This window comes from Benincasa hispida, chromosome 8, assembly GCF_027475165.1.
Source record: "Benincasa hispida cultivar pf3 chromosome 8, pf3_genome.v1.1, whole genome shotgun sequence".
NCBI classification, from domain to species: Eukaryota; Viridiplantae; Streptophyta; class Magnoliopsida; order Cucurbitales; family Cucurbitaceae; genus Benincasa; species Benincasa hispida.
Genome location: NC_143485.1, coordinates 58,367,003 through 58,394,229, shown reverse-complemented (window position 1 = coordinate 58,394,229; position 27,227 = coordinate 58,367,003). Strand labels below are relative to the sequence as shown.

General features: G+C 35.3%; 2 protein-coding genes and 1 long non-coding RNA gene across 3 annotated transcripts; 2 read left to right on the top strand and 1 right to left on the bottom strand.

Annotated features, from left to right (window-relative positions):
• Positions 1-962: 962 nt before the first annotated feature.
• LOC150034736 (uncharacterized) lies at positions 963-1,824 on the top strand. The gene is made up of 2 exons (XR_016531375.1): positions 963-1,219; positions 1,358-1,824. It is a non-coding gene; the product is annotated as an uncharacterized LOC150034736 (long non-coding RNA).
• LOC150034735 (protein MOTHER of FT and TFL1-like) lies at positions 1,227-5,294 on the bottom strand. Its single transcript, XM_090316550.1, has 4 exons — positions 4,859-5,294; positions 4,702-4,763; positions 4,539-4,579; positions 1,227-1,649 (listed from the first exon to the last, which is right to left on the bottom strand). The coding sequence occupies exons 1-4, from the start codon at positions 5,054-5,056 to the stop codon at positions 1,426-1,428; spliced, it is 525 nt and encodes a 174-aa protein (XP_090172676.1). The 5' UTR covers positions 5,057-5,294; the 3' UTR covers positions 1,227-1,425.
• Positions 5,295-6,396: 1,102 nt separating this feature from the next.
• LOC150034734 (uncharacterized) lies at positions 6,397-12,730 on the top strand. The gene is made up of 7 exons (XM_090316834.1): positions 6,397-7,530; positions 7,635-8,196; positions 8,704-8,831; positions 9,198-9,674; positions 9,827-10,573; positions 12,205-12,361; positions 12,450-12,730. The coding sequence occupies exons 1-7, from the start codon at positions 6,397-6,399 to the stop codon at positions 12,728-12,730; spliced, it is 3,486 nt and encodes a 1,161-aa protein (XP_090172960.1).
• Positions 12,731-27,227: the final 14,497 nt, after the last annotated feature.

Sequence of the window (27,227 nt, the reverse complement as noted above, 5' to 3'; positions counted from 1 at the left end):
ATTATTGTAAACTGCTACAAATGATCTAATCCTGATCATTCATGTATAGACACGTGGGCAAGGATATTCTATACAAATGAGTTTGTATAAGATCGAACCACGAAATGTTTAGTCTCATTATATAACATCATTCATAATAGAGACTTACATTTCACCAAGATGACCATAGATAACATGACCTGAATCTTAGGTGAATTGTGAATTCCTGCCTATGATCGATGACTTTTGAAATTCTTGTCCACGATGTACTATTTCCATAAGAAAAACAATTTATTCTATCCTCATAATCAACGACTCTTGAAATTTAGCAATTAATTTTTTTTTAAGACCAAACGGTGCAACTCTTTTAGCTCAGACTAGATCATGTAAACGAACATTTATATTTTGTAATTATTTTAGTTTTTATGTTTTATTTTTAAAAGTTACAACTTATTTTTTAGGATAATCTTTCTTGGATTGAATTCTTAACCAAATTTAAGAAAAAAAACAAAATTTTTAATTTTTTTTTTCAAAATGTGACATTCATTTTTTAAACTATTGATTAAAATTAGATAAACTATTGATTAAAATTAGATAAGGTAACAAATGAACAAATTTGTGAAAGCAGTGTGGCTTAATTTTTAAAATTTTAGCACTGCCTATAATTTAGATAAACTATGACGAAAATTTAAGTAACAAACTTATTGTCTGGTAGGGAATAATGTTATTACTTGCTAGTGTCTAACCCGTTCTAACTCAAAAGAAAGCCATTTTAAGCTTTAGGACGGAGAGTTGGAGAAATTAGAGGAGGAGTACACTCCTAACTAGCTTCAAGTACAAACAAAGTAGTACAAATCAACTTTCACCAAAAACCCATTTCAACATCAAATCTTAATTTATTAAAACAACGAAAAGAAAATTCAACTTTGAAATATCGAAAAAGAAAATTGGATAAAGGGATAGTACAATTCAATACAAGCAGATGGGGTTTTCATTTGTACTGCAGTTCATCGTCCTCCCCCATTCAATTTATATATAATTATTCATAAACAGAGGCAAGTGGACGCCATCCTCTACGGAATCATCAAACCAGGTTGAAAGATACGTCATTGAGTGCAGCGTTGATGTAAAGCCCCAATGCAAAATTCCAACCTTCCCATCACATCAGCGCTGCATTCAATTACGTTTCTTCTTCATTCTGGCTCAACCTTTTCCCATCCCTTATCAATTCCCATTTCAGGTTTGCATTTCCCATTATAATTTGTTCCTTTTCTTAACGAATTTGAGAAGTTCAAAATATTGTGCAATTACTCTATTTAAACAGAACAGAAACAGAGAGAAGTAAGGATTTATTGCATGTATTTGTGGGCTGAAACAGGGAAACGCAGACATCTGGGAAGTAAAAGAAAAGGGGTTGTGGTATGGTATTAACATAGAAAGTGTGGATCAGCGTTTCTTGCCTGCAGGTTGCTTCTGGGAATTGAAGTAGACAGCAGCGACGGGAAGGCCGAGGGCATTCTGAGAGGCGAATTGTCGGGTGCTGAAATTGCTACGGGTGTTGGGCGGTCGCAGCCTGCCGCTGAGGGCGGTGCTCTGTTTGAAAACGGCTAATACATATCGGTGAATGCCGGTCGGAGGCTGTGGTCCCATGTACTGCACCACCTCCTTTCCTGAAATTCCCGTTGTTTTCATCACATACAAGAATTCAAGAAAAACAGAGGAGAAGAAAAACAAAGGAACGTGTATCGTTCTTGTACTAAGAAATTCTTATAATAAGATCTTATTTAGAATATCTGGTCATAATGTGTGCAAACGATGCCATTTAATAGAGGAAGTTATCTAATACCTCTAAAGTTTATATTTATTTATTCCAGTTTCCCTCCAAGAGGCCAAAAATGAAAAAACTTAACAGAAATTTTAAAAAAATAATTACAGACACCAATCCACGTACTAATTTTCATAACTGATAGATTTTTATAAAAGAAAAAAAAAATAGATTTTATTATTTTGTATAAATTTATTTTGTTTTTGGAAATCTCCCAAAAACTAAATACAGACTATTGCAATGCCCTCGATGTTTTTCTGTTATTATTAATATGTGTCATTTATTCTGGTTCTTATTATCTCTCATTTATTTGGGTTGCTTAAAAACCAAAAGTCACCTTAGAAAACCAAACAAATAACAGTACCCCATGGTTTGTTTATATAAAGCTAATATGTTAACAAATTCTTTATCTTTTTTCTATCTATTTTCCAAGGAAATGGAAAAAAGGAAACTCTTCGAGAGTCTTTAGTTAAATGCAATATATATATATATATATAAAGAGTTTGAGATGTGACAAAATTTAATGAGACGGACAAGGATATTTAAAATTCACCTTAAGAATCAAAACAATTTCTTAACTAATTAAAGTATAATAAAATTAATTTGCGCTCAAATAGATTCAATCCACATGCAATGTACCTTAGTTAACTCGGACACAACGAAGAAAGTAGTTGAATGTGCACACATAAACAAACAAATATCTTAGAATTACATCTCCAAAAGCTTCTAACACTACAAACCATCTTGGTTTTTAGCACCAATATTTGAATTCTTACCAAATTGAGAAACGCACAAACTACTTCCCTAAACTATTTTCTTTTCCAACTCACATAAATCATAAAAATCATTCAAATTACTCAAATTTAATGAATAAGTGTAGACAACAAATCAAAATCATTCAAATTTAATGAAAATTTTATACTAACTATTTAATTCTCACATTTTTCTCTAAACTAGATTTATCTATCTTACATTTAAAAAGAAAAAAAAACAAAACTTATGCATGGGTAGAAGTTAATGGTTTAATTCTAAAGAAAGATCAAATTAATCCACCAACTATTAAAATTGATAACGTATTAATCTGAGATTTTAATTATTACAAGCTTCTCAACTTCCAAAATATAAATAAAAGTATATAAATTGATATTTGCCACCATCTTAATCTTTACTTTCACTTATAGTTTTTCTCATTTGAAAACTAAAAAAAATATATATATATTTTTAGTTTTTCTCATTTGAAAACTAAAAAAAATATATATATATATATATATTTAAATTTTGATTTTGAAATTTGATCGAGAACAACTTACCATCCTAATTTTCACTGACGGAAAAAATAAAATAATTATCAAAATGGATGAATTTTGTATGTTTTTTTTTTTTTTCTTTTTTTTGATAAAGAGTGAAGACTAGATATAGCAACCGCATGCTTCCTCTTTTTATTGGAGGACTGGTTGTAGTGCAGTCCAAACAGTACTCAAGATGATAACAAAACAACTTAATGTTTAAAAGAAGAAAACACATATAACAATATATACGTTAATTTTCAAAAAAACTCGGCTTGATAAGGAAACTAATGAGTGCACACTAATAGATGAATGTAATGTTTATATGTCTCTAGTGTCTATATGTCTAAATATAGAACACATACTAAATATGTTAAGAATTTGACAGGTATATTAATGTATTTAATATTTAGTTTAGTTTTTAATTAAGATTAATTAATATTTAATTAGTAGTTGAGAATTAATTAATTAATTGTTTGATTTTTTATAAATAGTCACATTTAGAGTGTAATATAAAATTCATCCTCATCATTAACATTGAGTGGTCCACTGTTTGGCCGGTCTAACACCTTTTTTTGGTACATCAGATTAAGTACCAACTTAATTTATTTTATTTTTAATTTAGCTTGAATCTTAGTTTGACCTGAACTTTGCATCTTATTTTATTTTTTATCACTAAACTTTTAAAAAATTTCATTCTAGTTCATGAACTTTTAAAAAGTGATTCTTCCATAATGATAAGATGACTTGTATTTCTGAATGACTAGTTTACTAAATAAGTTAGTCACGCTAGATTATCTAGATCAGTTAGTCACGCTAGATTATCTAGGATTTCAATTTTGATTTAGGTGATAAAGCGATTCTCCTCAAAAGATTCTTGGTGGTTGATGTTTTACTTCACTTCCACCTTTTTCAATCTATATTAGATGCAATTTCATCTTTAACTAGATGCAATTTCTTCTCAAAGGACTAAAATAAACGCTTTTTGAAATACTAGATGCGATTTCTTCTTTTAAGAAATTTTATCTTTAAATAGTTAAAAGATAATTTTAATAACAGGACTAAAATAAACCCTTTTTAAAAGTGGACTAAAACAAACCTTTTTTAAAAGTTTAGATCAAAATGAAACGAGATTCGAAGTTCATGAACCAACCTTTAATTTATATTGAGCGAGTTAAATTCAGAATAGTGCTGCTAAATTGGAGGGAAATAGCCTATGGCTTAGTAGGAGTGGCTAGCAGGAATGATGTGGAGAATATCAAGGTTTTTAAGTGACCTACCAGGAAAGAGACGAATGCAGAAAGGCATGCAAGAAAGAAAAGAAAAGAGAGATTTTATTCTTCTTCTTCCTTATTCATCCTAAGATAAATAAAAATAATTATATCTCCTCAACACAAAATTTCCTTTCACACAAAAATCATATTGAATTTCATTTGAACAAAATATACCTTTATTGGCATCAGCCCCTTCTGGAATGTCCACCACAATCCTGAAAAATCACAAATTTCCCCAAAAATCAAAAACACCAAAAAATCTCCCTTTTCACTTCTCAAAACAAAAGAATCCAAAAAGGGTAAAACAAAAAAAAAAAAAACAAAAAAGGTTGATTACCAATGAAGCCACTCTCTGAAAGTTGGCTCACTTGGACTAGGAGCATCAGGATCCACCATAACCTACCCAAAATCCCCAATACAAAAAACAATCCATTATTACAAAATTAAAATTAAAATTTAAAAAAAAAACCCTCAAATCAGAGAAATTAAAGTACCAGAGTATAAAGTTGGTTAGAAATGGGAGCTTGAATAAGAACAGTGGGTCGATCAGCAGCGGCAAAGGGCTTGATTTCGCAGCCATTAGCGACTTGTTTAGAGCCATAACTGACCGCCACATCGACAGTCGGAGTGAACATATCCAACACATCTCCGATCACTCTCCCTACGACCAGTGGCTCTAGAGACCGTACCATTTTTTTTTTTTTTTAAAAAACTTGTTTTTCCTATTGGTGTTTGGTTCTTTTGGTTTTTCTTTCTGTTTGTTTATTTTGGCAGACTCGTCTTTTGTATGCAAATTTGTGCTCTCGGTTTAGTGGAAGAATCGGATTGTTGACACGTAGCAATTTGGTTTGATGATTTGGCAATCGTTTTGCTCAGTATCAAGCTAGTTTCTAAACACGTGTCCCCTTCTCCCACATTTGCCGGTACAATGTTTTCTTGGTGCCAATGGTCGACTTCCTCTCTTTTATTCTAAATTCTAACTAACCCATCCTAATCGAATCTGATCAAATCTTAATTTTTAAATATTTTCTTTTCCACGCCACTTACAATAATAAATTCTGAAAATTATATTTCTAGAGAACAAAATCGTGCAGAAGTGGACGACCCTAAACCACCCACCTCATTATCTATACAGTGTATTGTGTGTACATAGTATTAGAAATTAGTTTATATTTTGTTATAAATTTGTCATACAGCTAGTTAAATGGTTAGTCACTGTTGTAATTATGCCGATTTCTAGGTCTCTTTTGGTTAATAAATGATATAGCAGATTTATTTACTCTACTTTAATATGGTATCAGAGCAAAATAAAACTCTTTGACTTTTCGTTTTCCCTCCAGCCACCCTTTTTCTCGTGTCTTTTCTTCTTCTCGGGCCGATCTCACTCCCCGACTTTCCGGACGCTAACACTGATCTCGTTCGCCTCCGCCCACAGTGTCGAGCGAGATTTTTCTCGTGATTTTTTTATCTCGCTCCTCGACCTTTCGGACGCTAACACTGATCTCGCTCGCCTCCGCCCACAGTGTCGAGCGAGATTTTTCTCGTGATTTTTTTATCTCACTCCTCGATCTTCCGGACGCTAACACTGATCTTGCTCACCTACGCCCACAGTGTCGAGCGAGATTTTTCTCGTGATTTTTTTTATCTCGCTCCTCGACCTTCCGGACGCTAACACTGATCTCACTCGCCTCCGCCCACAGTGTTGAGCGAGATTTTTCTCGTGATTTTTTATCTCGCTCCCCGACCTTCTGGACGCTAACACTGATCTCGCTCGCCTTCGTCCACAGTGTCGAGTGAGATTTTTCTCATAATTTTTCGTTCTCCTTCTTCATCTGAAACGACGATCATTACCAGATTCGACGACCCAACCTCATCCGGAAACACTAACTCCATAGAGAATGTTCGAGCTTCCCCATCTTCCATTCTTGAACAATATCATAACCCTTATTTTCTTCATCCCTTAGACAGCACCAAGCTTGTGCTCGTTTCCAATCTTCTTACGGAATCGAATTACGACTCGTGGAGTCAGGCGATGAAGATCGGGCTCACTGTCAAGAATAAACTCGGCTTCATCAATGGTGAAATCCCTCGACCTTCCAGTGAGTTACTCAATTCTTGGATCATATGTAATGGCATTGTCACCGTGTGGATTCTTAACTCTCTTTCCAAAGAGATTTCAGCTAGCATCAACTTTTCCAATTCTGCTCAAGAAATTTGGGCTGATCTGCAAGAACGGTACCAACATAAAAATCGACCAAGAGTCTTCCAACTACGCTGTGAAATTTCCAACTTATCCCAAAATCAAGATTCTATTACCACATACTATGCCAAGCTGAAAACGTTGTGGAATGAACTCATCTCCTATCGCCCATCTTGTTCTTGTGGAAAATGCACTTGTGGTGGTGTCAATAACCTACAGACTTACTTCCAAACAGAGTATGTTATGGCTTTCCTCATGGGCTTAAACGATTCATCTGCTCCTATCAGATCTCAGTTGTTACTAATGGAACCAGAACCATCAATCAATCGGGCCTTCCCTCTAGTTGCACAAGAGATTGACCAGAAAGTTTATTCATTATCCTTTGGCAATGTGATATCTTCATCTAATGCCACTGCCCTCCTTGTGAAAAATGGTTCTTCTGCTTCCCACCAGACTGCTCCAAGCTATTCTCGCAACACCAATCAAAACAAGAAGAAGAATAGACCAATCTGCACCCACTATAATATTCAAGGGCATACTGTTGATCGTTGTTACAAACTCCATGGATATCCACCAGGGCGCAAGCTTTACAAACCTCCCGAATCAGCAAGAGCAGATCATTCTAATTCTTTATCCTCTTTAACATCTGAACAATGCCAAGGCTTATTGGCTATGCTCCAGTCCCATCTCAACAAGTCCAAAACAGCCACCATAGCAACAACGTCCAATAAGACAGATTCTATCACTCCTACAGCTCACGTCGCAGGTATTTGTTCCCTTTCTGATATATCTTCTGATCAGTGGATACTTGATTCTGGTGCATCAGCTCATATCTGTCATAATAAGGTCCTATTCACTACTCTAAAACAAATTAAACCGACAACTGTTACTTTGCCTAATAAGTCTCAGCTTCTGGTTGAATTTGTTGGGGATATTCAAATCAGTACAGATATCATGCTACAGAATGTGCTATATATATCAGATTTCTGTTTCAACTTAATTTCCATAAGCTCTTTAACTTCCTATCTACCCATCATGGTCACTATTTTTAGTGATTTTTGCCTCATCAGGACAAGTACTCTTTGAAGACGATTGGCAAGGCTAACAAATGGAATGGATTATACTTGTTGCAAGCATCAGTTGATAAATCATTACATTCATTTTCACATACAACAGAACTTGTTTGTTCTTCCACTACTACTTTCTCTGCTTCTACTTGGCATAATCGGCTTGGACATCCATCATATAAACATCTTAGTTTCCTAAAAGAAATTTTACATGTAGACATGGATAGTACTTGTACTAAATGCATGATTTGTCCTCTAGCAAAACAAAAACGACTATCTTTTCAAAGCCATCATAGACTTGCTGCTCATTCTTTTGATCTTATACATTGTGACATTTGGGGCTCTTACAATGAACCTACTCATGCTGGATATCGTTACTTTTTAACACTAGTTGATGATTATTCTCGGTACACTTGGGTTTTTTTGATGAGGAACAAAAGTGAAGCTCTTACTATTGTCCCTCGTTTCTTTCAGTTGATTGAAACTCAATATTGTTTTTCCATAAAAGCTTTTCGATTGGATAATGCACCAAAACTGGCCTTTACTGATTTTCTTCCTGCCAAAGGTGTTCTCCATCAGTTTTCTTGTGTTGAACGGCCTCAACAAAATTCGGTAGTAGAAAGAAAACATCAACATCTGTTAAATATCGCACGATCTCTGTTATTTCAAGCTAGGTTACCTATCTTGTTTTGGGGAGAGTGCATATTGACCACATCTTATTTGATCAACCGCATTCCATCTCATATCTTGTCCTGGCAAATACCTGACTATCGTTTGACTGCTGAACATGCTGACTATACTTCACTATGAACTTTTGGTTGTCTTTGTTTTGCCTCTACTTTACCTTCTCACAGGACCAACTTTCAGCCTCGGGCCATTGCCTCTGTCTTTTTGGGATATCCTACTAGCATCAAGGGCTATCGCTTATATGACATTGAGAAGAAGCAATTCTTTATTTCAAGGGATGTTGTGTTTCATGAAGACATATTCTCTTTTCATCAAATCATTTCTCAAGCAGAGGTACTTGATCCTTTTCCTGATCTAGTTTTACCATAATCACTTCCATTTTCAGGTGATTTATCCAACAGTGAAGCCTCTTTATCATCCATTTCTGCTACTCCTGAGCTTTTTGACCAGCCTACTTCACATGAGATTTCTCAACCTATTGTTCCCTTTGCACCTGCTGATGATGATGCTGCAGTCACTGATCAGCCCCATTTGTCTTTACTTGACAATTATTCTCACTGTCGCCGCTCTACAAGGACGACTAAACCACCCTCATATCTTAGGGACTATCATTGCAACCTTCTTTTACACAATCATTCTTAGTAGATAGTTACTAAGTATCCTTTGCAAGTTGTTTTATCTTATGACAGACTGAATCCTATCTAATAGATGTTTGCCCTCAATATCTTAGCCGCATATGAGCCTCAATTTTATCACTAGGTTGTCCTTCATGAACATTGGCGCCAAGCTATGCACGATGAACTTCTAGCAATGGAAACCAATCGTACTTGGTCTGTTGTGCCCTTACCTCAAGGCCAACACTCTATTGGATGCAAATAGATATACAAAATCAAGTATCGTGCAGATGGGACCATTGACCGTTACAAGGCACGGTTAGTACCCAAAGGATACATGCAGCAAGAAGGCCTCGACTATATTGAGACATTTTCTTCTGTTGTCAAGCTTGTTACTGTCAAAGTACTCCTTACTCTTGCAGTCTCAAAAGTTTGGTCTCTACTTCAACTAGATGTTAATAATGCTTTCTTACATGGTGATCTAGTTGAAGAGGTATACATGGATCTATCCTTGGGTTATAAGCACAATGTTGTTTATAAACAGGGGGAGCATCTTGTTTGTCGCTTGCATAAATCCATATATAGCCTTAAGAAAGCATCACGCCAATGGTTTGACAAGTTCTCTAAGGCACTCCTTCACTTGGGATTCTCTCAGTCCAAGTCCGATTACTCCTTATTCACTCGAGGTTCTGCTCAATCCTTTGTTGCTTTGCTTCTTTATGTTGATGACGTAGTCATTACGGTGCTTTTTTATCTGTACTACATGAGATCAAAGATCATCTGCACGAGACCTTCAGGCTCAAAGACTTAGAGTCTCTTTAGTATATCTTGGGTCTTGAAATTGCAAGATCGTCTCAGGGTATTCTTCTATCACAACGAAATTATACATTGCAGCTTCTAGAAGATCATGGTTTGTTGGCTTGCAAACCGGCTCCTCTACCTCTTGATCCGGCTTTAAAGCTCCAAATTGATGTTGGTACCCTCCTTCCTGATGCAACATTGTATCGGAGACTCATTGGAAGACTGCTATACTTGACTATTTCTCATCCTGACATAGCTTTTGCTGTTCATAAGCTCAGTCAGTTTGTTGCTCAACCTAGACAGCTTCATCCATGCTGCCATGTCCTTACTTATATATTTGAAAGCTTCTCTGCGCCAAGGTATCTGCTACAACCTGTCCACACATTTCAATTAAAGGCGTATTCTGATGCTGATTGGGGATCTTGTCCTGATTTAAGGAAGTCTATAACCGGTTTCTGCATCTTCTTGGGTGATTCCATAATTAGTTGGAAGGCTAAGAAGCAGTCTACGGTATCCCGTTCTTCTGCCGAAGCTGAATATCGAGCTTTGGCTACTACTACAAGTGAATTGCTATGGGTTGAACAACTTCTTCATGAGCTTTCGGTACCTCTTATTCATCCCTCTTTAATCTATTGTGATAATGAGGCTGCTGTCCATATTGCTGAAAATCCGGTTTTTCATGAACGGACGAAGCACATTGAAATTGATTGCCATTGTGTCTGCGATCACATTGTTCGTGGCAATGTTAAACTTCTTCCCATCCGGTCTCACTTGCAGCTTGCTGATATATTCACCAAGCTTTGTCCAACACTTTGTTTTTCTCCTTACTATCCAAGATGGGTATTCTTGATATAACCACGCCATCTTAAGGGGGAGTATTAGAAATTAGTTTATATTTTGTTATAAGTTTGTTATACAGGTAGTTAAATGGTTAGTCACTGTTGTACTTATGCCTATTTATAGGCCTCTTTTGGTTAATAAATGATATAGTAGATTTATTTACTCTACTTTAATACATAGGGTGGAAAAAATAGAACCATTAACTTCGAAGTTGATAGTAGAATGCTATGTTAGGTTTATGTTCATTTTGACCCATATAGTACAATTAATTAATTGATATATATGATGGAAGTTTCATCTTCAAATTAACTAATAATAAGATAAATAACTTTTCTATTTTATAAAAATTGTGAGGTATTTTATCATTTTAATGTAGGAATTACAATACGTATCCTTAAAGATTGTACCACTTTGTGAGTAATTTGACGGTAAAAAATAGTAAGGTATTTTAGGTATACTTTGGACTATTGATTTTGGTCATTTATATAGGATAGTAAAGTATATGGCTCATAATGTCCCTCTTTAAATTCTTGGAACCACAAAGTTAATATTCATTGAGCAATTACACCATCATCATAATTGATGCTTAAGTGTACCATCCACTCAATTTCTCAATGTTTCTTGTATGGCTCATCCATAGAGAATCTGGATAGTTTCAAAATATACCACTTTGAGGTCTTGTAGAGGTATTTCATAAGTGCTCCAAGATACCTCATGTGATTCATAGCTCCCTACGGGTCCTCTAGACTTCCTCTAAGTTTAGATGGAGGAGTTCTCTTCATTAGTAGAGGTAAAAAAATTTTACATTCTAAACCTAGAGAGAATTCTCTGCAATCAAAAGACTTCTTGACTCTTGAATCCGAACCGCTCCTTGAAGCTCAAGTTCAGAAGATACAAAGATTCTTCCAGGACTTCCACTTCAGGAACATCACACATTCCACTTCCCCAAGTTAAGTATAGGCATTCAACTAAGTGAGAATAAGAGGATCATGTACTAGAGATTATACCACATCACAACAAATCAACACAAACATAAGTTAAAATCCACGAAACAAGTTTTTCCGGAGACCTCATGCGAATAAATTGGCACACCAAGTGGAACATCTCTACCTCTCATCTTTCTCTCATCATTAAAACAAATGAATGGTGCCAAAGAAAACAGCATCCAAGGTAATTGCTGTAAGCGACCCCTACATGGGACCTATCACCTGCAATAATTCAAAAGAAGTTATGCAAGAGTAAGAGCAAGGTTCTGTCATCGCACATAACATCTATAGAGTCCCCTAAAGGCAAGATTATCATCAAGGAAATTCTTTGTTTGACAACTCTACTTCGGCTCTTGCAAGTCAAAGAGGGAATTATATTTGGATGTAATGTTTGTCATGATAGCGGATGTAAGACCCGAAGCGGGCATGACAGAGATGGAAAGAAAGATAAATTGCCTTATCAAAGCTGTAGAGGAGCGAGACCACAAAATCGCTACCTTAAAGGAACAGATGCAAGCTCGTGAAACTACTGAGTCAAGTCAAACTCCTATTGTCAAAGCCAATAACAAAGGGATGATCGTGTTGCAAGAAAATCTACTGCAGTAGTCAACTTCTGTTGCCTCATTGTCGGTCCAACAATTGCAGGATATGAACACCAACTCCATCAGAGCTCAATATGGAGGCTCATCTCAAAATTCTTTTATGTACTCCAAGTCGTACACTAAGAGGATTGACAACTTGAGGATGTCTGTTGAGTACCAACCCCCAAAGTTCCAACAATTTGAGGAAAGGGCAACCCAAAGCAACACATTGCACACTTTTTTGAAACATATGAGAATGCAAAAACCAGAGAAGATGTGCTAATTAAGCAGTTTGTCCGAACTCTGAAGGGAAAGCTTTTAATTGGCACACTGATGTAGAGCTAGAAGTGATCGACAGTTGGGAGCAACTTGAAAGAGAGTTCTTGAACTGCTTTTACAGCACTAGGGGTACTGTTAGCATGATGGAGCTAACGAATGCCAAACAGCGAAAGGGAAAGCCGATCATCGACTATATTAACCGATGGAGAGCTCTAAGTCTTGACTGCAAAGACAGAATCACCAAATGTCTGCTATGGAGATGCGCACCCAAGGCATGCACTGAGGTCTTCTCTACATTCTACAGGGGATAAAACCCCATACTTCTGTAGAATTGGCGACTTGCGCTCACGATATAGAGCTGAGCATCGCCAATAGGGGAACTAAGGATTTCTTAGTCTCTAAAGTGAATAAAGATAAGAAGGCAGTAAAAAGCACCGAAAAGATTGCGACGAATGCCATAAGGAATAAATGATTATTAATACAATGCCGCTGAAATTTTCTTCCAAAGGAAAGGACAACAAAATTGAGAAGAGGGATGATGGATGTGAAAGACGTTGCCTAACTCTGAAAAAAAGGCAGGAGAATGTTTATCTGTTTCTTAATTCTGATGTTGTGGATATGCTTAAGCAACTTCTAGAAAAGCAACTTATTCAGTTGTTAGAATGCAAACGACTAAACAAAAAAAGTTGACGATCCTAACTACTGCAAGTATCACAGGGTTATCAACCATCTAGTCGAAAAAAGCTTTGTGTTGAAGGAGCTGATTCTAAGGTTGGCTTGTGAGAAGAAGATTGAACTGGATATAAATGAAGTGGCTCAATCAAATCACGCTGCAGTCGAAGTAACTTAAAGTGTTCTAGCATTAATTATGCTTTATGATGAAAGAGAAAGCTTGGTCCAGTTTGGGAACCTTGAATCTGTAGTTATTCGATTTCAGAAAGCTATCCCAATGTCAGATTCTAAGAATAGAGATGAACATGTTGATGAAGATGATGACGAAGGATGGATCCATGTGACTCATCCGAGTCAAGTTCTACCCAAAAATAAGTGCACTCTTATCGAAGGTATAGAAGAGGGAACAAGAATCAGAAAAAGAAGGGAAGGCTTAGAAGTCTAAGCTTGTCGAGGGGGAAGAAAAGGACTTTTCTCAACCCATGCAACATGTTGAAGGAACTCGTATGAGGAGAACCTTGAGCGATAGCGGATCAACCAAATTCCATTAATTATTGAATACAAAATTTACAGTAAACAAACAAATAGATATTCATTTAAATTAAATTACAACATGCTATTCAAGAAAAAGGGTTTCAAGAATTTCACCTTTTTAGACCTTTTTCTTCATGAATCCTCCCTTGAACGGTCATGTACAACTTGAAGGCCTTCTTCAAGAATTAATCTCGAATCAAAACCCGGACACTACCACATTATTACCTTAATATTCTCAGGGTGAGAACCTAGGAGTGGTGGGCTCTGACTATTTTGGTTTAGAGGGAAAGTTTAGGTAGAGGAGGAAGAAGATTGAGACCTTTTCACACGAACACTCAAAGATACAGAACCCTTCTATAAATTTTTTCTCAATCGTTTAACACCAACGTTGAAACAGAAAAAGAAAACGATTTTCTTTTATTCTTTTTACCATAAAGAATAATCACTCCACTAAAATGGGTGGAGAGAAAAGATGGGGAAGGGAGTTGTAACTCCCTTCCTTATTATTCAAACAATAATAATAATATAAATATAAATATGATAACTAACTTATCATATTATGTATATATTATATTATATGTTATATCAAATATAACATATAACCTATAGTTTTAATATTGTATCATATATAATATAAACTATAGTTTATTTTCTCTATAATATGGCATTTAATATAAATCTCATTTATATTAAATTTAACAACTATGAATCCCATTCATAGAAAATATATATGAATCTCATTCAAATATTTATTTCCTCTCATTAAGTTATAATGTATCAAATACATTATAACAATTATATCATAAATAATTAAATCCCTCTATTAATTTGAACAATTCAAATTAATCAAAAAACTGATTCTCAACTAAATCCTTTTGAGCTACCAAGGGGACCTCATGGACCTGTAGTTTGAAGCTCCAACAGTACATGAATAATTAATTAAACTCTTTAATTACATTGTTTACTATCCGTTAACTGTCAGGCATTCCACTAAAGACCGATAGTTGCACTCTTCACACTACAGATATATTTCTTTGTCCATTGGATATAATCAATCAACAGTATGATGACCCTTCACAAATGGCTCGTAAGTATAGCTGGGCCAAATTATTGTTTTGCCCCTTTAGTTACATCTACCTTCTTAAGTATCACTGATCTCTCTAATAAACAATAGATCATAGTCCTACTATGACTAAACCCCTCTAGGGCCAGAAGAAGGTGTGGCACCACATTGTTCAAAACCCAGAATCAATCCTTAAGGGAGCAATTTATCTACTTACTTCTACTTCGAAGAAGGAGTGAATTCCATCTTGTGTAGCTATGTTCCCAACTCTCCAATCAGACGAATCCCCAAAATGGTAGGCTTGTTGAGTTAACAATCTGGCCACTTTAACCCATACAAATTAAAGGACCGCCCTCATAGGTAGGAGTTCACAACTCACTCAGGATTCAGGTCATGTTACCTATGGTGATCCTAGTGAAATGTAGCCACTATTATGAACGGTGTTATGCAATAAGACTAAACATTTCATGGTCCGGTCTTATACAAACTCCTTTGTATAGAATATCCCCGCTCGCATGTCTAATACATGAATGATTAGGATTAGATCTTTTTAACACTTTACAACAATTGTAACACCTACAAAGCGGGTCATACTCGTAGTGTCACAAAATAAGATACCCAGTCGTATAACATGATCCACCCGTATGTCTCTACATACATGTTTAAGTTACAATGATAACCTTGGATGTTAGTTTATTGGTTTGTGGTTAATGCAACTAAAATATCGAATATTTTATAGACAATAAAATGACACATATTTTATTAAATAAAAAATGAATATGTTCATACAATGTTTATAAAATATAGGACTCTATGAGATTTAGCGCATCAACCCCAACACATGTGACACTAGCAAATTTCCTTCCAAAGGACTTCTACAATGACTATTCAAAGAAAGCACCAGAAGTTGTTACGTGTCATACAGTCAGCATGGTAGAAAGCGAGGATACTCCTTTTAATTCATTGGAGACGGTAGAAGAATCAAAGAATTTACCATCGTTCAACATAAATGACTTGTTGTCATTTCCGCCGGCGACTAAGATAACTCCCATCGATGTGTTGTTAGCCTCAAATGCATCTAGTGCTCCAATGTCTATGATGTGCACTTACTGTACGTTCATAGGTTTCACAAACGAGGATCTACTGTTGGGATGAAAGCCTCATATTAGGCCTTTGTACGTCTCAGGATACATTCGTGAACAGAAAGTTGGTTGAATTCTTATTGATAATGGATTAACTGTCAATATTATGCCTAAGTAACCAATGAAACAATTAGGCATCCTAATGGAAGAGCTGTCAAACAGTGGCTTAGAACTTATCGCTCGGCGACCTGAAGGCCCACACATTGTTCTATGTCATAGATTCAAATACCACATATAAGTTGTGTTGGGGTTGATGCTCTAAGTCTTGTGGTCTTGTAATTTGTAATTGTATTGTACAAATTTTTTGTTTTTATAATAAACTAAGAGTATTTTATTTAACATTTAGTTGCATTAACCCACAAAACCAATAAACTAAGATCCAAGGTCACCTTCTGTAACTTAAACATGTATGTGGAGACATACAGGTAGATCATGTTTAAGTGATAACCTAAACAATCTGTAGTAGATGGATAAGGTTGGGTATCTTATCTTGGTGACGCTACGAATATTACCCACTTTGTAGTTGTTACAATTGTTGTAAAGTGCTACAAATGATCTGATTCTGGTCATTCATGTGAAGACATGTGAGCGAGGGTATTCTATACAAAGAGTTTGTATAAGGCCAAACCACGAAATGAATAGTCTCTCTATATAACACCGTTGCGAGAAGACTTATATTTCACCTGGATGACCATAGGTGACTTGACCTGGATCCTGAGTGAGTTGTGAACTCCTATCTATGAAGGCGGTCTTTTGATCTACATGGGTGAGAGTGATCAGTTTTACCCACTCAATATGCCTACCATTTTAGGGATTCATCTTATTGGGGAGTTGAGAATGCAACTACATAAGAAGAAATTCACTCCTTTTTTATAATTAGAGTAAGTAGAGAAATTACTCCCTTTAGGACTGATTCGGGGCTTGAACAATGTGGCGCCACACCCTCTTTTGGCCCGAGAGAGGTTCGGTTATAGTTGGACTATAACTTATTGTTCATTAGAGGGATCAATGGTACTTAAGGAGTCAGATGTAACTACAAGGGCAAAAACGGTAATTTTGACCAAGTTGTACTTATGAGCAATTTTTGAAGGGACAACACATTGTTGATTGATTATATCCAATGGACATAGAAATATATTTGTAGTGCAAAGAGTGCAGCTACTGATCTTTAGTGGAGTGACCAATAGTTCATTGAAGTTGATTAATTTAATTATAGAGTGTAATTAATAAATTAAGTAGCATTGGAGCTTCAATCTATAGGTCCATAAGGTCCCCTTGGTAGCTCAATTGGGATTAATGAGAATCGAATTAATTTATAATTAATTTCAATAGATCAAATTAATATAGGTAATTAATTATATATGATATAATTAATATAGTGTATATGATACATTATAATATAAAATTTTATTTGAGAGAAAATAAATATTTGAAGATGATCCAAATATTAATTATATGAATATGATTCATATTATATTATATATGTTAGATGGGAGAATATTAAACTATAGGTTATATTATATGTGATATAATATAAACTATAGGCTATATATTATATTAGATATAACATATAGTTTGATGTATGATGTATTGTATATAGTAAGTTAGTTATTATATATATATATATATACATACATACATACATACATACATACATACATACATACATACATACATACATACATACATGTTTATTAAATTAATTAATTTGAAAATTAGTTTTTTTAATTTATTAATTTTTAAATTAATAACTTATTTATTTAGGAGAGAGAGTTGTTTGATAACTCTCCCTTGATTCTCTAAAAAAACATGTAAGTGGGAGGTTTTTGTAGAAGACAATGTTTCTCTAGCAGATTTCTCTACAAAAAAAATTCCTCTCAAAATCTTTCTCCCTCCCTCCCCCAAAATTAAAAGCGAAGCCCACACACTCTCGTCAATTCTCACCCTTTGAGAATACAAGGGTTCCGTAGTGGTGGTGTCGAAATTGGGTTTTTGTTTGCTGTATATTTTTGGCATTGGTGGGTTCGTGTTTGAATTGTTTGTGACCAGAGATGATTTGGTTACGAGGTAGATCTTCAAGGGCTAGTATTACCAAATCCCTTATTTCCTCTCTTTTTGTATAATTAAGAATGTTGTTTCAAATTTCACATTATTGTTCCCGTCCTCTGAATTTATGTATGTTTATGTAAAATTAAAAATTGGGCTACGATTCGTATTTGCATCGGGTGTTCGTGCATCCTTCAAGTTGTTGTTGGGTCAGCCTTGGATTCACAAAATGGAGTGATCTATAACCCTACACCATTGTTTCAAGTTTTATCAAAATGGTATTAAGCAAGTTGAAACAGACTCCAACCCATTCTTAAAAGTTGAGTCTTACTTCGTACACGCGAAGTTTTACTTGAAGAATGATGGTAGTGGTGAAGCAATGCCTATCAAGAAGCAGTGAAGCAATGCCTATCAAGACCGCTTTAATAAAGGATGAAGGTGAACCCAAGCCAAGATCACAAGCAGGTGCAAGAAAAGAAATAAGCAACAGGGCGACTTTCTCTAACTCTAAAGAGAGTGAGGCATCTACTAGCACTACAAAGATTACAATTTTAAAAGACGAAAAGATTCCGAGCCCTCCAATCTTACATTATATCCCTTTGTCAAGACGTAGGAAGCGTGAGTCACCGTTTGTGGAATGCTCAAAGGAGTTGAGGGTCAATGATATTGAAATCTGAAAGGAAAATTTTGTTACAACACTCACAAAGATAACGAAACAGGAAATCCATAGACCAAAAATAGACCTAATAAAAGTCAATATGCCTAAAAGACGAACGAAGATAGGTTCGACCCTCAGGCTTACAACCTACTGGCGATAGTAGGTTATGATTTTGCAACTCATACTAAGTTCAAAAGCTTGAAGATCTATGAGTGGCTTGAGTTTTCTTCGAACTAGAAGAAACTTTTGCAGGAAGGGCATGCTAAACTTTTGTAGGAAGGGTGTGCTATACCTGCATTGAGAAAATGACTTGGATATAAGTCATTAAAGCCAATCTGTATAACCAGAAGGTTGAAGGGAAAGGTAGTCGACAACAACCACATAACTGTAGAGGAGTTCGATAATACAAAAGAAAAAAAGGCCAACAATCGAAGAGCCTCAGCCTTTAATCGTATTTAACCTCATGTCGCATGTGCTTTAGTGTTTGAAAGATTAAGCATGATGGTAAAAGAGAGAGAAAGTCAGAGCGCAGCACCTAGCCTTAGTCGGCGCTCGGCCTTTCGAAGGTTGACTATGCCTTCAAAGGTAGAAGAGGTCGTTTGTCAAATGCTAGGAGAAGTACGACCATCAACCTTCAAAATATTAAGCATGGCTACAAAGAAAAATGGAGCATCTCATGTGTCGATTTCCGATTGTCTTAAATGTGAAGGTGCTGAGAGTGGCTCTGGAAAAAAATGGTCTAAGAAGGTTAAGGGTAAAGGAGAGATCTGCAGTAATTTTCCTAATGTAGCTATAAAGAAGAAGGAACTGAAATCTTGCGCGTCAGTTTGGCGCCCCTTAAGCATAAAGACACTGAAAGTCAATCAGGTGAGAAGTCATCTTATGAAACAAAGGGCAATGGAGAAATTTGTAGCATTGTTCCTTTGCCAATGAAAAGAAAGATCTTTGTTTCTCTCAACACAAGTGAAGGTTCGCTAAAGGTAAAAAGGCGTGATATCATCTTCACTAATTATGAAAATGAAGGCTTAGAACAGGAGGAAGGTGAAACTTCATATCACCACATTTTTGTCATCAAAGCGGTAAGTGAAATATCTGAGGAAGATGTGGATGATGCTCCACAGACTCTTGAAGATCAGGGTTAGTCAACTGTGGATGAACTTAAAGAAGCGAACCCCAGTACAGTAGAGAAGCCGCACCCAACTTTCATTATGTTGGGTTTATTAATGTGATTAATATGTAATTGATTATGGATGTGATCTATAATTTAAATTAAGTTGGAGAGAAATATTTGAATGAGATTCAAATATTTAATTCAAGTGAATTAGATTCATAATTAATTAATTAATTAAATTTATAGAGATGTGATTCATATAAACATATGATGTTTATTTATGTTAATTAAATATATACTTTAAATTGGATTGAGTGTATAGATGGTTATTTAATTAATGTGCTAATTAGTTAAATAAATTTTATTTAATTAATTGAGCACAAGGGTAAATTGGGAAAGACTTGGAGAAATCTCTCTACCAAATAAATTTTATTTAATTAATAGATGGTTATTTAATTAATGTGCTAATTAGTTAAACTCTTCTCCATATAAATTCTTTCTTGTAGCTCTTTTAGGACAAAAATTCATTTGGTGAATTTTAACCTAGCCTCCAAAATACAAATCCTCTCTTTACTCACTAAGAGAAATCTCTCTACCTCTTCCTCTTCCAATTAGTTGGATACCACCTATCCTTCTATTGGAATCCTTGAGAATAACAAAGTGTTCTTATAGTTGTGTTCAAGTTTGATTTAGAAGAAGTTCGTGCCAAGCTCGAAATAATTTTTTATGGAGCTCGGGAATCTTCAAAGGTAAGAATGGTTCTTTCTTAGTTTTCCTTCTCTAGAGCATGTTATTATGTATTTTTATCCATCATATGCTTTGTTTTAGAGCATTGTTTTTGTTTATTAAAAAATCAATTTTCTAGATACAAGGTGTTCACATGCTTTCACTCGAGATTTGATCCCTAAACGTTAATGCATCCCTCTCCAGTGAGGAAGAGAGCAAATACATAAGTTTACTAACGAGTACAGGGATATATTCGCTTGGTCATAAAAAGAAATGTCGAGCCTTGATCCAAAGTAGCAATCCATCATTTTACGATCAAACAAGAGTATCGACCAATTAAACAAGCTCAATGATGCTTTCGAATAGAGCTTATTCCTCAAATTGAAGCCAAAGTCATTAAGTTGATTGAAGCAGGTTTTATTTGTGAAGTCAAATAACCAATGTGGATAACCAATTTCGTTCCTATTAGAAAGAAGTATGGATAGCTTCGCATCTGTCTAGACATTCTTGATCTAAATAACACGTGCCCAAAAGATGATTTCACATTACCCATCACAAAAATCATGGTTGATGCGACTAAGGGGCACGAGGCTTTATCCTTTATGGATGGGTTGTTTGAATACAACTAAATACGTACGGCTCTCATAGATGAGGAAATGACAGCTATTCGGACTCCAAAAGGAATTTACTATTATAAGGTGATGCCTTTAAGATTAAAGACTACTGGTTCTAGATACGAATGTGCCATGCAAAAAGTGTTTGATGACATGCTACACAAACACATCGAGTGCTATGTTGACGATCTCATGGTAAAATCCAAAAAAAAGACAATATCACCTAAAGGATTTAAGAGTTGTGTTTGATTGCCTATAAAAATATCAACTGACGATGAACCCTCTTAAGTGTGACTTTTAATTTAAAGACCCTTTTTTTCTCTCCACTCACGTAAGTGGATGGATTGTGTTATTTATTTTTGGAGAAGAGAGAGCCTCCTTGATCATGATGACAAAGTAGAGAGACAAAAATGTTCTCTTAAAGTTGCTGTTCTGGGAGATCAATCACAATTCCTCAACCTACTCTCTACTCTCAATCATTTCCTCATTCCAAAATAGTCAGAGTCCACCACTCTTGGATTCTCTATCTGAGAATACCAAGCTCACCTTCATGGTAGTGTCTGTTTCTTTATTGAGGGATTTTTTAAGAAGGTCTTCAAAGGTAAGGGTTTCTGAAATCCTAAGTTTCCTTTTAATTAAACATGCTATAGTTTATGTAAATGCATAATTTTTTCTTTCATTTTTGTAAAAATTATTTTCTCTAAAAATTAAAATTGGGACGATCCCGCTTCCGCTCAAGGTTCTTTTCAATGAGATCCTTCGCATCCCTGTTTTGATTAAGAAGTTGTGTAATAGGGTTGCTTTGACCTTTTCGCAGTCATCACTATGTTGATCAAAAAGTAATATTGTATGGTTTCTTTAGTGTGAATAAGGTTGTTTGGACCTTTTCAAAGACATCCCTATGTTGATTAAAAAGTGATATTGTGGGGTTGTTTAGACCTTTTCGAGGCCATCCCTATGTTGATCAAGAAGTGTTATAGTAGCATTGTTTATACCTTTTTGGGGTCATCCCTACGTTGAGTAAGCCATTGCGTAATAAGGTTGTTTAGACCTTTCCAGGGTTATCTTGACGTTGATCAAGCGGTTATGTAATAGGGTTGTTTATACCTTTCTAAGGTCATCTCTATGTTGATCAAGAAGCGTTATAGTAGGGTTGTTTAGACCTTTTTGGGGTCATCCCCACATTGATCAATATGTGATGTAATAGTGTTGTTTAGACCTTTCCAGGGTCATCCCTATGTGTGTCAAGCCAACAGTCACGTTTCGAGACATCCCTGCAAAAAAAAAAAAAAAAAAAAAGTCACCCACCTTTTTGCAAATATATGAAGAAGTCGATGAGGTAAAAAAAAGATTATTCCCTCGAAGCGCAAGTTGCTAGTAATTTTTAACTACTTTAAAAAAAATGAGGATAAGTTAGTAAATTGAAAAAAATATATATATATATTCAAAAATTAAAATAGGAGGGTGATAGAAAATTAAAAGAGATTTGTTTAAAAACTTGAATAAAATAAGAAAAGAAAAGAAAAGAAAAGAGAAAAAGAGAGAAAACAAGAAAGAAAAGAAATGAAATGAAAAGAAAATAAAGTAGAAAGAAGAAAAAGAAAAGAAGAGAAAAAAAAGAATAAAAAAACAAAATTTTCAAAGAAAATAAGAAAAATAAATAAAGAAATAAAAGAAATAAAAAGAGAAGAAAAGGAAAAAAGGAAAGAAAAGAAAAAAAAAAGAGCACAATATTGTGAACTTGAGGAGCACAACGGAAACACATGTACCAATAAAATATAATATTAAAATAAAATAATATAATGTAATAATAAAATAAAATAAATATTATATATAAGTATATGAAATAAATAAATAAAAAAAGTAAATAAAATAAAAAGGATGGATTTCTCCACTTTCTTCGTCTTTCTGGATTTTGCCCAATATATGTGTTTTCCAAAATCCACCAAATGCCACTATTTATTGGCAATTTGGCAAGGAGAAGGTGGATTACATGTACACTAATAATGTGTAATGTTAAGACACAAACAAAACTTTGGTAAAATGAGGGCATGACACATGGTAAGTGGACACTAAGCATGAGCATCTAATGGGCATCTATTATCATAATATTTATAATACTTTCCTTTAGATGTCCATGATATATATGAAATATGTCTCGTTAAAACCATACTAGGAAAAAATCCATTGGGAAAAAGTCCTAGTGAAGGAAAAATAGTACATATTGTGAGGGTTGATGCCCTAAACTCTCGTTGGGTCCTGTAGTTTGTAAACACAGTATTGAACAAACGCTTGTGATGTAATAATATATAATATTTTCTTCACTATTGTCTATGAAACATTGGATGTTTTAATTGCTTTAGCACATACTAATAAACTAAGATCCCTGGTTGTCGTTGTAGCTTAAGCATGTATGTGGTGACATACAGGTGGATCATATCTTAAGTGATAACTAAAATGATCTGTAGTATATGGATGAAGGAGGGAAACCTTATCCTGATAACGCTACGGATGCGGCCCGCTTTGTAGAATAGTTACAAGTGTTATGACTTGCTACAGATGATCTGATCCTGATCATTCAAGTGGAGACATGCGAACGGGGGTGTCCTATACAAAGGAGTTTGTACAACACCGAACCACGAAGTGTTATATTCTCATTATATAACGCCATTCATGGCAGAGACTTCACTTCACTAGGATGACCATAGGTAACATGACCTCAATCCTGAGTGAGTTAGGAACTCCTGCCTTTGAGGGCGGTCTTTTGATTTGTATGGGTGCGATGGCCAGATCGTCGACTCAAACCTACCATTTTGGGGATTTGTTTGATTTGGGTGCTGAGAACTCAGCTACACAAGATGGAATTCACTCATTCCCCAAAGTAGGGGTAACTAGATAGATTTCTCCCTTAAGGGCTGATTCCGGGACTTGAATAATGTGGCGTCACATACCTTCTCATGGCACGACAAGTGTCCACACATAGTAGGACTATGTGGTATTGTTCATTAGAGGAATCAGTGGTACTTAAGGAGTTGGATGTAACTACAGGGGAAAAATAATAAATTGGCTCAGTTGTACTTACGAAAGTCTGTAAAGGGTTATCGTATTGTTGATTGGTTATATTCGATGGACATAGAAATATATCTGTGGTGAGAAGAATGCAGCTTTCGGTCTTTAGTGGAATGCCTAGCTATTAAAGAGTTTAGTTAGCTATTCACGTACCGTTGGAGCTTCGAGCCATAGGACCACAAGGTCCTCTTGGTAGCTCAATGGATTCAAGTTGAGAATAAGTTTTTGGGTCAGTTTGAAGTGTTTAAATTGACTAGAAGGAGTTCGATTATATATGATATGATTGAACTGGTCAATTATATATGATATAGTTGACATGGTGTATGAGATACATTAATTGGAGAAAAATGATATAAATATGATTTATATCTAGTGGAGGAGAAACAGACTATGGTTCATATGTTGTATTTTATATGATATTAAACCATAGGTTATAAATATAATATGTTTATATTTATTTTTTAATTTAAACAATTATGAGATAATCTTTGCGGTTTTTTCTCCTAACTGAATGAGATAGTGGGAGGATGTTGTATTATATTTATTTTTTAATTTAAACAATTAAACCATCGTTTAGGAATGAGATAGGTTATAAATATAATCAGTTTTTGTAACTGAAGGATAAAATAAAAAAAAAAATCATTTAGAAAAAAAAATTAGAAATTTGCTCACCGTTGAGTATACTGCCTATCGCCTAGCAAACCCAGAGCATACACGATAGCTCAAAGTTTACTAAACGATCGTGTACACGTGCGCATTTCCTAAACGATCACATAGAATTGCATAAACGATCGTCTAGCTTTTTCTAAGCGATCGCACGCCCGAGCATTTTACTAAACGATCGTCTATACGATCAGCCCAGTTTACTACACGATCGTGTACCTTTACCTAAATGATCAAGCATCCGTCTATACGATAGATATCTAATATCTCCCACTTGTTTGGTCGTGGTAAATGATCGTTCCTTCCTCCTTCCCTCTACCAAATCCAACAGAGCCCACACCTCCTGGATTCTTACTCCGAGAATACCGAGGGTTCCGAGTGGTGGTGTATTCCCTGCTGTCTTGTTCGTGAGGAGTCCATTTGTGGGTAGACGACAGCGAGATTTGGTGGACGATAGCTTGGATGATCTCAATGACAATGAGATTTGCTTCCTTGAAGAGAGCGAGATTGAAAGGCGAAGAAGAGTTCTTCAACTAGTATGTATCTTATTCTCTTTGTTGTTTAAAGTTCAAAGCATGCTGTAATTTGTTGTTAAGTGCATAATTAATCTATTTGATTGTGAATGCGGTAATTCTATCACAATGAGTTTGGAATGATCTTACTTACGCTCAGATGTACTTTTTGATAAGAGTCCCTTCAATTGGTATCAGAGCCAGATTCTGATATTCCAAATTCATTGATGCAAAGAATAACATTTACTTTCTCGGTGGGTAAAGCATATCTGCAGTCTGTTTAAATGTTAAATGGTTTGGTGGATCTGGATTAATGGAGTTTTCTAGGATGAAGCCTCTGGTTATTTAAATTCTTTTACATTCAAAGTTAATTGTAAGGGCCCCTGCGTTTTTGGGCAAATTATTTTAAATTCAAAGTGTTTGAGTCTCTGTGAGTCGTTCGTGATGAGGCTTCAAGGCAAGGAATTTCGAGGACGAAGACGACCAAGTGTTGGTCGGGTCATGTAAACGATGGGGTAAACGATCGTTGAGTATTAGATACTTGGGAGCATGTTGACGCGCGCACACTAGACGATCATGTAGCTCAACAAGCTTCACTGCTTAGTTCTTGACTACACGATCATAGAGTAAATTTGTTACTTATCGCTTGTTAGGTGATCGTCTAGACGATTGTGCTTCACATCAACGTCGTCGTCTAAACGATCGTTTAGACTCGCAGATTAATGTCTTGTGCACTAAACAATCGGGTACCTCGTGCTTCATCGCATTGTAAATGGTACTTGATTGTAGCTAAATGATCATGTATACCCGGCTGCGTATACTAAACGATAGGAGCTTCACCTGGGTGGTTCAAGATCCGGTTCGCCTGTGAATCGATTTTCTCGATGGAAAATGTAATAGATACAATTTTATTTCCCGTTTTGAGGCAGTTCATCTTGTTCCATTAATCTTTTATATGGTATGCCATATCGTAGAAATCCCACCTTAGGTTTTATGATTTAAAGAATCTTGATTTAAATTACATAAAAGTATGCTCATGCATTATATAAAATAAGAGTTATATTTATGCATGCATCAAGCATAGACATGCATCATCTTTATATTATAAATGCAATATAAGGGTGCATGGAACCATGTTTGATTGGTTCGTTACATGTATATAAAAGTTATATATAGTAATGAATGAACATTGCATGAAGTATGACACATAGGTTAAATTTATAAGTTTTATGAATAACTAGTTGTGTGGCAATGTATATGGTTTTAGTTGTTTTTGTTATGAGAGTTATAAGGAAATTAGAACTAAAATATATAGGAAAGACATGCATGCGAACTTAGGTTTGAATCATGGTTTTAAAAGTGTTTTAAACTTGGTAGAGATAGACCTAAGATCATGGTTCGAATAAGATTAGCAATCGAGGCTTTAATCTTTTAATCAGTTTAATAGGATTAAATTGATTAATGAAAGGTTAACGTGTAGCAAATCTATCTATAAGGGACCTTTTGTCTAAGTGGGTTCTGTCTAGGCTGGGATATTTAAGGTGACGGAAATGAAACACCCCTACCTGGGAACCTACTTGGAAAGGTGAATTAGATAGATTTGATGCATGCATGCAAATTTGAGGACAGTCCATTAAAGAGTTTAATGTGACTACTTGCACCTGTTTAATTTCAAAGACAATAGTTGTTTTTGGGAAAATTAAATTGATTTAGATTAAAATCAGTAGTCGGATGGTCTAAGTTAATGAACCCCTAGGTAGAACATTCAGTGGGAGATATTTGAGGTATCTGATACTTCATTTAAACCTCTTCGCGTTTCTCTATTTATTGTCCACAGCGTGAGATCTATCCCCGACCTCGTGGCACCCTCGGAGTGTCTCCCTGAAGGATGGTGCTTGGGTAGGTCACTATCAAGGTGGACAGAGAGAATATTCATAGTAAGTAGGAGCGGAACGTGCGACAGCATATCCCACGGTCTCTCTCGTTAGGTTGGATAAA